This window comes from Pelodiscus sinensis, chromosome 4, assembly GCF_052426305.1.
Source record: "Pelodiscus sinensis isolate ZL-2025 chromosome 4, ASM5242630v1, whole genome shotgun sequence".
NCBI classification, from domain to species: Eukaryota; Metazoa; Chordata; order Testudines; family Trionychidae; genus Pelodiscus; species Pelodiscus sinensis.
Window position 1 is genome coordinate 51518900 of NC_143055.1, and position 13898 is coordinate 51532797.

The following is a 13898-nucleotide window of genomic DNA, read 5'->3' on the forward strand; positions in this document are numbered from 1 at the left end:
TAATACACTTAGGGCCAGTTTCTTTATGGGAAAAAATGAGGAAGAAATTTGGCAGAGTGGAATTCAGCTACACCAATGACATTAGTTGGTATTACCCCTGTGTATCGCAACTGGCACTGATGCCCATCACTCTTGAATCAGAAAGCAACAATAGCTCCCTCTGACCCCACCTCTTCATTCCAGTTGAGTGGAACCTTAGATGAAGTGGAGAATCAAGGCCCCTCCACTTCAGTATGAGCCATGTGTGTATCCAAGGGAAGATTTTGGCCTTTTTACAATATATTAATTATTTTCTACAAGTTTAAACTAAGTATAAATATAGAACAAATCTTTGCATTGCTTCAGATTTATGAAACCAGTAATAAACATACATATGTTGACCAAACACATGTACACATCAGCACAGAGTACTAGTGTTAAAAATGCCCATGCAAGTAACTTTTGGTTTCACCATTGTCCCTTCTAGAAGCGTGGGTGTCACAAATAGAAGCACTTCTAACTGAAGACATCATCATATCCGTTATGTTTTGTTTGGGACTTTCTTCTAAGTCTGTTTTTATTGCTCCAACTTGTGCTAATTTCCATTCAAGCTCTGTAACAACAAAATGATTTAAAACAGAATAGAAAAAAATTAACAATATGCATTTTTCATACAGTGTGCTTAGGGACCTGTACAAGCAGCTGCTTGTAAATGTCTCCAATACAAGTTGTGAGACAGCTACAAAACCACTCAGCAACTTCTCCACTCCTTCCTTATCACAGGCTCTTCCTTCTAGTACTGCTTGTGCTTGCTCCTCCTCAATCCTCTGCAGAGCTCCCTTTGTCCTCTCAGCTCCCCACAAGCTCTGTTTAACCAGTTTCAACTGGTTCTTTAATTGGCCCCAGGTGTTCCAATTAGTTTTGGCTTGACTCTTTAAACCCACTTAATTAGCTCCATGTGCTTAATTGCCCTGATTTATTCTGGTGAGTTCCCACTGGTTTTGGACTAGCCTCTGACAGTTTACCTTGGGAAAAGAAACTTATTTAATCTAAGACTAATATATCTCTTTTCTGTAACTCTCTTGTACCCCTCTGGCCTGACCCTGTCAAATCTTCTAAAGTGACATGGGTAGTTGGTGAAGATAGGGCTAGGGGAGGCAATCTCCCCACCTAGGCCCACCGACAGCTTTGCCCCTTCTGCTGAGGCCCCAGATGCAGGAGCGATGGGACTCTGCTGGGGGTTTCTGATGAATATGGTTGGGGCTCAACAAGGAGGTCTGGATGCTGGGGAACTGGGGCTTGGGAGCAGTAGCTTCAACCCTTCTCTAGGGCTGTAGCTGCAGTCCAGAGCTGGAGCCATATGGCAAGTGGCTGGCAATTGCTCTGGAAGCCCCAGCCAGATGCCAAATGGTGGGTGGCCCACAGCTAGAGCCGCGTGGAGCACTGGCAGCCCTAACCAGGGGCAATGGGCTTGGTAGCAGCGCGGTGCCAGGTGCCCCGGGATGGGCATGGGTGGGCTGGACCCCATTGCCAGGAGGGAGCAGGAACCGGCCCCAGACACCTGAGTGACTGCACAGCCTCCTCCCCTCACACTGGGTTTGGATTTCTACTGCCCGTTGGGCTCTGCTATAGGCTGGACTGGAATTGGGCACTCCCAGGTGAGTCCCAGCCAGGCAACAATTGATTTAAGGGAAAGTCCCAGCGGCAACCCGGACCAGGGCTGGGGGTGAGCTGGTTGCAGGGGAAGGGGGAGAGGCAAGGCAGAGGGCCTTGGCCCCGTCAGGCAGGGCACTACTCAGCCAGGCTGAAGGCTCCAGTTAGCCAGACAGGGCAGCTCCACTTCAGCTGAAGTTCTGCACTGAGCTGCAAGGGGACCGGGTTTGGTCAAATATCGTACAGATCCTCTGGACCAGCAGTTGGCAAGCCTCATTTGTTTTAGTGTTAAAAACAATCCATCCTCCTGGGATTAGGATGCCTAAAGCCTTGTAGCAACTGACGGACTTGGGTCCACCGTTTTTCTGATGACAAGGAAAGTCTCACTAGAGTCTTAATTTACTTCTTCAAAGGATGCTCTTATTAGTTTTTAGCCTTTATTGTTTACATTTGTAAATGGTGCAGATGGAGGACTGAATGCTATTTAACTTAGATTTTAATAGTGAATCATCATCAAGAATATGTTTCTAATATAAACTCTTCTGGTTTTTATTGTGATTTTGTAATGATAATTTTTGGGTCAACATTTTTGTTTTTCCAAAGCAGCAATTTATTCCTTACAGTTATTTGATTTAAAGGGTGACTGACTTTCTGGATTGGGTGTCAACATTTTCTTTGATCTGACAATAAGATGCCCTTTGTGAATTTATTTCGATTCTCTGGGCAGCACTTTAGTGCTTTTTCATGTCACCACTTGTGTATATAACTATTCACTAAAGACCAGGTTGAAAGCACCTAGATGCTTTTGAAAATCCCACTAGTTACCTAAATATCTTTTAAAATCTGGCCTAAGGATAGTATCAGCAGCATCTAACACAGTCTGCAAAGCTGTTCTGGCAATCATGTGACCCTCAGATGTCAGTGCTTTGAACTGATGTCTTTTTTTCCTGAGGACTGTCCGCAATAAATTCATGGAGTTTGGTGGTTTCTGTAGTCATATTTACATAATAAAGAAGCATAATTGGAAATACAAAATTGTGAAGTGGAGGATATGTAAACTTTGTCAGAATGAATCAAGTCTCTTGCTATCATGGTCCGCTGGGATGGACCAGAATTGTTGCTGTTTAGTTTTGTTGTACAGCTTCCTCTATGAGAGAGTTAGGTGTTGGGTGGGTGAAAAGAAACTCAGAGTCCTTGGGCAAAATGTAGTATTTCTTGTCTGCTCTTTTGGAAGTAGGAGTGGTTGATGCCAGGATTTGCCACACCATCTTTGCATCCATTATTTCTGGATTAATTGGTAGTGCAATTTTAGACAGTGTTACTGAGTGGAATTTGTCCATTAATTCATGCTGATTTTCGGTGACCTTCTGGAGGAGGATATTTAATTCAGTAGCCGCACATTTAAAAAGATCTAAATATGTCCAAAGTCATCTGAGGTAGTTGGAGGCACATGATGTGCTGGAGCAGGTTCGTTTGACTCCAAGTGTAGGTCTGTAACTTGGATGGGTGGTTCCTATTGCTGTGTTGCTTCATAGGTGGGGAATGTGGTGACGGGAAATATAGCACTAAATGTCGTTTCTTGCTATGGTGGTGGTTTTTTGTGAGGTTGCCAGTTCAAATATTGCCACTGTGGGTATGGCATAAGTGGAGATACCCAGGGATTGCCATACCATGAAGAAAAGTTCCCATAATTAAAGCATGATCTGGAAGCGTAAATAAACTGATGGGGGGGAGAGAGTTTTCTGGAGAGAACCCCACATAAAGGTCGTCTTTAAATTTGTATGAAAAACTTTCCTGAGATGTCATTTGTGATGTTAACATAGCAGGAGAATGTTCAGATCTGAGAAATGGTGAATTGAATGTGGAAGAGACTTACTAGTCTGCATGTTGCTGTCACGGAGTGTGGGGGAGTCACCAGGCCCTGCACCCCCATCTGCAGCCAGATGCAACTCTCAGGCAGCAGATAGAAGAGAAAGTTTATTCGTGGACAGGGACACAGCGTAGCATAGGATTGATGTTAACACTGGAACAAAGAGCAGCTAGCATTGTTCCTCTTGGGAAAAGGGATCCCGGGCCCTTCTCCCCACTTTTCCTGCTCTAAGCCCCTTCTCTCATCCTAACCCAGCTGAGACTGACTCATTCCCCAGGACCTAATCCCCAGCCTGGTGTCAGCCCCACCTACCCTTTGTCTCCCTCCTGGGCAGGGCCGGACGGAGGCATGGGCGAGCCGGGCAACTGCCAACCGATGGGGGGCACCTGATGGCAGCTGTAAGGGGCACAAGGCGTCCCTTACAGCTGCCATCAGGAGCTGTGCGCCCAGCTCCCGTGGCGCCAGCCCTGCGGCTCCAGCCCAGCAGAGCCCTTCCCCCCATGGCCGAGGGGCCCTACACGGCCCAGCGCGCGCTAGCAGCGCCGGCCAGCACATGTGTCATGCGCCCCGGGGGCGGGCCCCGGACTGCGCGCCAGTGGCTGTGGCCGGCCCGCACATGTGCCATGCGTCCCGGGGGGGGGGGCGCGCTCCCCGGGGGGAGGGCGGGCCAACGCATGCACCGTGTGCTCCGGGGAGGTGCTGTGCACCCGGGCTCAGGGCGCCAAAAGGGCTCGGGCCGGCCCTGCTCCTGGGCAGGAGTTATCTCCTATGTTTGGCCCTCAGGAGTGAGAGACCAAATACACTTTTGTAGTGAGTCATCCCCCTTCCTTCAAACAATGTTGCTGTGCCCAAAACCCATAGGAACCACACACAGTATAAAGCAACACAGCAATACAATCCTCTCTACGTCACAGTTGCTTATATTGCTGAGCTGGCATTGACGGTGCCATAGTAGGAAGCACTGGTGCATTTGAGGCATAATCCAATGCCGAGCGGACTAGAGCCATGCTAGGTACCTCTGTAGTGTAAATGTTGGTGCCAGGTAATATGGCTGGTACTGTGCTCTCATGCTGCATCAGCAAAGTCATATCATTTGTTCCAGCTGATGAGGCAGGCAACTTAAGGTCTGATGCCTCAGAGTGGGATATTGAGCGCACCACTTTGCTAGTTGCGCTAGTGGCTCCTGAGACGCTGGGAGCATCATAAGTGCTTAGGCGTGGTGCCACCGCCTGTCTCGGCACTGGCTATTTGGGAGACTGTCACTTTGGTGCCAGCTCTCCTGAGGCAAGGATGAGGCTCGCTTTTTGGCAGGCTTTTTGCCTCCGCCTTATTTCTGTTCCTCGGGCTGTTGACCCATGTCTGAGAGATTTCTCAAGGAGAATTAACTTGAGATGCGGGTCTCTGTCTTGTCAAGCCTGCGACTTCATTTTTGCACAATACAGGCATTTTTGAGCAACTTGTGCCTCTACAAGGTAGTGGACACATTGTGTGTGCCTGTCCGTGAAGGAGATAGGATTTTTGGATGTAGAGCAGCACTTGAAACCCAGTAAGCCAGGCATGGTGCCAAACAGCTATCTAACCACAGGTGAGGAGATAAACTGGGAGAAAAACTACTGTATTCCAGGGTTTGTTTTGTTGGTTTTTTTTTTAAACTGAAGTAGGCTACTGAGGAATCAACTAGGGAGAAAAAAATTGGTTTTAAAAGGGATTATTATCTAAAACGTGAATGAGATAGGGAGCACTGATAATTTCTGTCTCTGGCTGAAGGCGGGAAAGAAGGAACTGAGGATGGGGTGGGTTCACACATGTGTGATGCCTGTCACCTAGAAACATGCAGATGCCGATGAATGCATGTGCACCCCAGGCTCACTTCTCTAAAATCTGATCAATGGCTCAGTAGCGGCATACTGACCTAATGTGGAACTCCCACAAGGACATCCGTCAAAGAAGGAAGAATTGGTTGTTCCCTCCCCTCCCCCCCCCATATTTGGTGCTTGGCATATACTGAGCATGCTCAGTAACACTGCTGAAATCACTGTCCTCAATCTGCCTCCCATGCTCTCTCTCTCTCTCTCTCTCTCCCCGCCTCCTTCAACCCCTCACAGCATGCACAAGTCCCCTGCCCCATATTCAAATCTGAAATGGCGCCCCTGTTCCATCTCCCAAAGTATCCATATGCAAGTACATTTCTATAATATTCAATACCATTTTGGACTTCTAGCAACAGCCCCTCCACACACACACTAATTGAAAATTTGTTACAGGTTCTTGCTTATGTAAGTAATTCCTCATCATGCAAACATTGAAACACATACTTTATTACTTCATTTGTTGCATACATCTTTTTTCCTTTTAATTTTATATGCTGTTGTACGCTACATATTTTTTTGGGTATATTTCAGTGGCGTGTCTACACAGCACCAAATTTCAGAAAAAAGTGCTCTTTTGACACATCTCTTATTCCTTGTAGAATGAGGTTTAAAGGGATGGCGAAAGAGCGCATCCACTTTTTCAAAAAACTTTTCAGAAAAGTGGACATGTTCCTTGGACGCAACATTACTTTTCCAGAGGTATCCCAGAAAAGCAATGCAGTCTAAACGTAGCCTTAGTTTACTATTTTGTAATGCCAAAATCAAAGAATTTTTTTAATGAATTATTCTATGACTCCTTTGCATTGTTGAGGGGGGGAGTACAACACTTCTCTCCCCTACTCTTGGTGAAAGTACAGTGTCCTGTCTCCAGTATGTTTTTACAAAGGAATAGCAAATGCATGTTAGTTACTCTGTGGCAAAAACACAAATTTTCATAGCACTGGGGAGCAGTATTATGAGAATACATTAAAAGAATGTGATTTGCTCAGCTATTATGGTAATGGGGGCCATATAAGTACCTACAATGTAGAGACAGAATAGTGTTGCAATAGCCACAGAGTATATATTAATGAACTTGGATAGTTTACAAAAAGACAAAAATGTTTGTCAAGTGACATCTTACTCCTCAGACCGTCATACAGGCAATGAGGTTTTCTCCTAGTAGGGTCACAAAGCCCTGTGTGAAATGGGATAGTATAGGGGAAAGGCTCCTGTATAACCTGGTCTCATGGAAATGGGCTGGGGACTCACACCTAACAAAGAAGATATATCCTTTTTTAGATCAAATCCTCCCCATAGCAAAGATCAGATGTTACACATGTACCATCCGTACCCACTTTATGTATAGCATTGCAAGCTATCAATAAGATATTTGTGCTACAGTAGAAATACATAAGCTTTATTAACAGCTAATTCCTAATGTTTCCTATTTAGTGCACAAAAACACTATAAAAGACTTTTACCCCAAGAAGTGATCTTATAAACTAGTAATTATTAACTACATTAAGATTACTATAAAATTATGTTGAACATATTTGATATATTACCTTCTATTTTAAGATTTGTCCCTCCACATTCAGTAACTCCAATGAACTTGCCTTTTATCTGACCATTTCTGTACACAAAAATTGTGGGTAAACATCTGTCATGGTAGTTTTGAATACAGCTATTCACAATGGCTTTGACAAACTTTATTTCTGGAAACTTTCTGGCTAGCAGGCTGAGATGCTGATTAACTAATGAACACATTGGGATGCTAGAAAAGAATGGATAGGTTTGATGAAAGTTCTGACAATAGTAGGTAGCATTCAATAAAATACTAGAACCTATTCAAATAACCTTTTAAGAAATGACTGATATTACACTCCACATTTTTATGAAAATATGCATATGATATGAATATGACATAACTAAGAAATGTTTTATGTAAGAGCTCAAAAAAGATATCACTGGAAAGGTTATGGTTTACTGAATAAGATTATCCTATTTAAATGCATGCATTATTTTTGTATCTGAAATTAGAAATATTAACCATGTATCTGTATTTCAACTATGGTACTTTGGGTGACATCCACCATTAATTCTTCAGGTTCAACAGTGGAAAAGATGGCCCAACAGTGAGGACAATGTATTGACAAAAGGCAAGACCTTCCTGCAGACCATCACTGACTCGTGGACACGAGATGTTACACGGTCAGGTGATCTGGTCATCAGATACTAACCTCCATCTTAGACTGCTGAACTGTTCCACTGGGAAGTGGTAGAATCAAACAATGATTTCCCATTTTATGGAAGTGCTATATAAGGTGGGGAAGGAAAACAATCAAGGTGTTCAGTTTGCTTTTCTTCCGCCACCCTACTGAAAGAGATACATGAAAACATCTGGAAACAAAAGGACTGAAGGGGCAGGGGAGTGCAATGGCTGGACCCAAGCTAGAAAGATACCTGTATTGTGAAGGAATCTATCTATATCAATATCTAGTGTGAGGAATTATTATTTGTAACCAGTTTCTTTAGTTAATCTAGCTTAGCATGATGTGCTTTGCTTTATTTTCTTAAGAGTGCGTCTACATAGCAGGGCTTAATTCGAAATAATCTACCCAAACTGAGCTAAACTGAGCTACATCAATTGCGTAACTTATTTCAAAATAGCTTATTTCAAAATTGGGAGTGTCTACACAGCACTTATTTCAAAATAGAGCACTCTTCCTCCAACTTCCCTTACTCCTTGTACAAGGAGGGTTACAAGAGACAAAGTAAGAAGTCCTCCAGCTGAACAGTATTTTCACATTATTTCAAAATTACTGCCTGCTGTGTAGATGCAGAAAAGTTATTTCAAAATAATGTTGCTGTGTAGACGTATCCTTAGTAATGTGTTTTGTTCTGTTTGCTACCTCTTTAATCACTTCACATTCACCTTTTGTACAGTTGCCTGATCTAAGATTGCTTATTAATTTCCAATCACCACCTTTACGGTTGACAGGTCCTTTGTCCCAGGATCAAGCCCAGTGTTTGATTATTCTATGGATGGGAACCCTGATGTGCTCAGATGTGACACTTATACTACAGGAACTCTTGTATATTTGCAAATATAGTTTATTAATATGTTTAGCAGAGTCATAAACACTCCAATTTCATGTGATCAATAGGGAATGTACATCTATATTTCCATACCGTATACTCACACCATTTCTTCTAGAACAACCCAAGGTGTTGGCCATCATCTTCCTCATCACTAGCACCTTCCCCCTCAGGGAGTTGTGAGGTTTTGGAAAATAGGTGGGAAGGTAGATGGGTTCATTGAGATAAAAGTCCGATATAACTTTAGAAAGGAACTTGGGATGAGGTCTGAGGATGATTTTATCCTTGGTAAAAATTGTATACGGAAGTTGAACCATCAGGGCTGCTATTTCACTTACCCTTCTCACAGAAGTAACTGCCACTATGAAGGCCAGCTAGATGTTGTGGGAAGACGGTGGCTAGTGGCTCAAAGGGAGAGATCCTCCCCCTCCACCACCATGCTGTCCTCCACACTGCAGCCCAGAGAATACTGGGTAAACTCCAGTCTGGCTTGGGAAGCTGGTTGGGTCCCCCCCAAGGATCACATGCAGCTGGTCACAGAAGCAGCTTGTTTTCAGAGATGCATCAGACTGTCCATTTGCCTCCTTTGTCTTGTGGTAGGACTGCCTCAGCTCCTTTATTTTAACTCAAAACTGCTGGGAATCCCTGGAGTATCCTTTCTCCACCAGATACTTTGCTATCTTTGCATAGATATAGTTTCTTTTGCTGTTTCGGAGCTCCGAGAGAATGGATTCCTCTCCCCACATGTTGATGAGGTCTCAGATCTCCTGAACACTTCATGCCGGCACTCTTTTGCATCCCTAGGAACTGGAGCTCATGGTCCATGAACTCCTGGATGTCACGGTTGTCACAGAACAGGTCCTTTTGACCACGGCCTCGCGTGCGCATTGCCCATTCTGCCACACAAAGAGCCCTCACAGAAAATGTAGGCCGCTGACACACTCTGAGAAAGCATAACTTGTAAGTGCACAATGCAGCTTTCTGTGAACGGAATTTAACCTTGTAGGCATCTGAGAACAGGGAAGTGAGCATGAAAAGATAGAGCACAGCTGCAAGAGATAAATAAGACTCTCTTGACCAGTCCTTGAAGGTAGGGAGGTAGGAAGAGGAAGATAAGACAACTGCCATGCACACTGACCATGTCTGTACCCGGCACTGTCCACGGGGCCATCAGGCGGACGTCATGAAAAATCCTATAGGGCAATATTGCACATTACCTCATTACCAGCCTATCAGGCCCAGCCAGGGAACAGACCCTAATAATGTACCGGATATCAGGTTATGTTATAAAAGACCCTCGACCCCTTTGTTTAGGGAGGTTCCGTGTATTGAGGGCACGTGTCTTTTTGCCCGGCTGAAGGATTGATCACCCTGAGGCTGCCTCCCCACCCTTCGAGTCAAAGATAGGAGTGCGCGAGTTCTGAGCATGCTCCAAGTTCTAGTGTATCTTTACGCTGTTATCGTTGCTGGATTTGTAAGTATTGCTTAAATATATTAGTTATTGGTTTAGTTAATATTTGAATCATGTTAATTTCATTGTGTAATTCTGTAGAGTGTAACTGAGTTCTATTAACCACACTGTGTAAATTGTATAATCTTGTGTTATGTAGTGGTGTTGTATTTAGGCCAAGTATAAGTGTTAGAAACAGAAACCCAGGAGTTGTTAAGTTGTAGAGGCAGATTAATGACTAACTCCACCAGCTGCTCTAAAATAACCATAGAGGGGCTGGCTGTGGACGGAGTTTTTATCATCATTATATTGGCTTTGGTTTTGTATTTTTTGCTTGCATGCTGCGCTGCCTTAAGCGAATTAGAGATAGTAATGTAATATAATCAAATTATAATCATAAAGTTTGTAATCAGTTAAGTGCAGTTTGGTTCAGTTTTCCCCTCCTGTAAAAGCATTAGGCAATTGCTTGATTTAAAATTCATTTAAAAGTCACTTGATTTTTTATAAAAGAACCATTCTGTTTAATAAAAAAATAATTTGTTTCACCATCATCCAGTAGTTTTCACCGGGTAGTCGGCTTTAACCCCTGGGGGCTCCCATCACATCACCGAACCGAGTTGCGAAAATGGTCATGTGTGCTGCCTGCTCTGAGGTATGCTCTCAACGCTGGCCACGTGATAAATGAAATTCAAACTTTCCCAGGGATTTTCCTGTTCACCTGGAGAACAGTAGAGACACAAGTTCTGCAAAGAGCAGGGCACTGTGTCATGCCTCCTGGAGGCCAAGAACCTCAACTTTCTCTACGTTGGGTCTACGCTACCAGGAATTCAACCATGACAGGTTGAATTTTATGTTCCCCATTATGAAAAGCAGAAGTACTAAAATCAATTTCAATGGCCCTTAAAGTCATAGCCCTTGGTAGTGTGGATCTCTGTTTAGAAAATTAACTAAACAGCTAAATTTGATCTAAACTAATGTAGACCAGGCCTTAGAGAGGAACCCAGAGGAGGGCTGCAGAAGAACTCTGCCCTCCAGCACATTTCATGTCTGCCAATAGTACCTAGCAAGAAGGATCTTTTGCATTATCTTTGTGAGAGTCAAAAGTGAAGAAATCCTATGTACTGCACTGATGGAGCAAGGAAGACCAACGCAGAAGAATTCTTTTCCCTACAATTTCTTCCCCCCAAGTGGACATATAGTAAACAATGACATAATTTATTTTGTATATATCATCTTTCATATCTCATTACCTTGAATCTTTTTTGCTAAATGTTTTAGAATCTTAAATCATTTTGAAAAAATATAATCATAGCATTACCTTGATCTATATAGATGAATTACAACCCACACATCCTTTTGAGCATTTGTAACTTCTTTCACATATTGTTCACCAGAAATTTCTCTCAGCTCTCCATATTTTTGTCTTCTCTGAAGAATTTTCAATTCTTGTAACCGTTGTTGCCTATTTCAGAAACAACACATTGGTACAATTTTTTAAAATATATTTTACAGTAATATAAATGTTGTATCTCTTAGTTCCTTTGAATTAAGCCCATTATCATCTATAATTGAAATGTCACAGCCATGATTTTCAACTTTTAATACTTCAGCCAGCTTTTAGAGAGATACTGCTATACATTTTGGGAAAGGGGCAACTGATTTTGAAATAAGGTATCAATTTTTTAAATACAGCCACTCCCCGAGTTGCGAACGGTTGAGTTACCACCGTTCGCACTTACAACCAAAGCTCCCATGGAGCAGTCATAAAGGTGGTCCCCGAGTTATGAATGCGACCCGCGCTTACGAACAGCGCGGTTGTGTGTAACTCAATGGGGTTACAGCCAACTGTTTGGTCCGTAACTCGTTCGTAACTCGGGAAGAGGCTGTAATCTATATCTGAATGCCTTAAAGTTTATTGGAATAATTTTGTTATAGAAAGACTTTAGTGCTGGCATTCAGTCAATATTTGAAAATAGGAAAGAAACTATATGTACTTATAAGCAACATTAAGGATATACAGCCAGTCCCCAACTTACGAACGAGTTACGTACCAAACACTAGGTTATAACTCGATCTGCTCTTAAGTTGGATTACAAACAGCTGTATGTCAAGTGAATGAAAGTGTGGATTTCATTTGTAACTCGGGGACCGGCAGTATTGGAGGTTGGTCATAAATACGAACGGTCGTAAGTCGATGCGTTCGTAACTCGGGGACCAACTGTAAAATATTAAGGAATAAGAATGTTAAAGCCACAAACATACTATAATATCTATATTGATAATGTAGTGAAGACAAGGCAAGCAATACAAATTCAAAAAAATGCCCAAAATGGGTTTTTATGATTTTTAAAACAAAATTATATATTGAATAAAGTAAACCAGAGTTTAAACTTAGTTGAACTGAAAAGCACTAGATGGCAGTCTTCATCTATAAAAATAACAACAATGTAGAAAATGAGTGAAATACACAGCTACGGGGCAACTTTTATCAATATTAGTGAAATAAACCATCCCATTGTTTTAAGTCTGCAGATGTCTTTTAAAAAGAAAGTGCTAAATAAAAGTGCTAAAGAAAGGATCAATGCCCACAAAACAGATATTAGACAGGATCACAAAGAAAAAACAGTTTCTTGCCATTTCAACCAGAAAGGACATCGTCTCAATGACTTAATTACCTGCATCCTGCTTCAAAAGCCTTTTAAGACTGCACTTGAAAGAGAATCCTCTGAACTGTTATTCATGCTAAAATTCAACACTTTACGCCGGGGTCTTAACAAAGACTCTAGTTATCTTACCCATTACAAAGATAGCTTCCCCAATTATCACCTCTAATATCATTAGCTCACAGACATATACCCCCCCCCCCCGCATCTCCCTTCTGTTCTGAAATTAGATTTGTCCTTTTCATATGTGTTCATTTTTTTAATTGTATCCTTTGGTATATATGGTTGTGACTATTTTCTTCCACTATTTGATCTGAGGAAGTGGGTCTGGTCCACGAAAGCTCATCATCTAATAAACCATCTTGTTAGTCTTTAAAGTGCTACATAGTCCTGTATTTTGTTTCAACTTGTATAGTAACTGGAGTTCTTCAAGATGTGTCCCTATGGGTGCCCCACTTAGGTGTGTCAGCACTGCTGTATACATGGCCTGGAGATCTTTGGTAGCAGTCCCCAGCCACCAGCGCTTCCTGCACTATTGCACAATTGCTTAGGCTGACAGTTAAGCATGTGCTGGTGGCCGTTCCCTCCGTTCCTTCTCTACGTTGGATTCCGTTAGCCTGGAGCAGAGGGGAGGAAAGTGGGTATGGAGCACCCATGGGGATACATCTCGAAGAACTCCAGTTACTGCACAAAGTGAGTAACCTTCCCTTCTTCGAGGGTCCCCGTGGTTGCTCCACCGAGGTGACTATACAGCAGTGTTCCTGCTTAGCGGTGGGCGCTTCGTGATTGTCAGCCGACAGTCAGGGCAGTGAGTCCCTTATGACCGGCTGAAGTTCTTTTAAATTGTGCTTGGTTCTGTTACAGCAACTGAAGGAGTCAGGTTAAAGCTTAAACAGTTACTATTTTATTGTTACAGGGTAAACTTAGTTGTTAAATGCTACTGCTGTGTTACAGATAACACAGACACTACAAAGGACAGGACAGAAATTACACTAATAAGTCACTTACAGGTACCATGAAACCCTTTTGGTTCTCTGAGCTCTTATTAAATGCATGCAAAATAGACACATAGTAGGTATATATTCTCACCCCTGCGTTCCAGACTTGGCGTGGCCAGCGTCTTTCTCTCAATCCCTCGGGAAGAAGTAGGGCGAGGTTGGGCGTCCCACAGACCTCGGGAGACAATCAATACCTGCCAGCAGGTATAGATGATTGGAGCTCAAATGGGGTGGGCTGCTGAACCTCTTTTATACCCCTTGGGTCATGAAGGCTTCTTCCTGGTTTCAAGTGGCCAATTAGGAAAAATGGCTTTGAACACCAAGTTTCCCACG

General features: G+C 43.0%; 1 protein-coding gene across 1 annotated transcript in view; it reads right to left on the minus strand.

Annotated features, from left to right (window-relative positions):
* Positions 1–330: 330 nt before the first annotated feature.
* Positions 331–13898, minus strand: part of LOC102451787 (phosducin-like protein 2) — an 80019-nt gene continuing 66451 nt past the window's right edge. The window contains 3 exon segments of the mRNA XM_089777867.1: positions 331–592; positions 6921–7129; positions 11223–11366. Of these exon segments, the coding sequence (XP_089633993.1) occupies positions 417–592; positions 6921–7129; positions 11223–11366 (529 nt within the window). The 3' untranslated portion in view covers positions 331–416.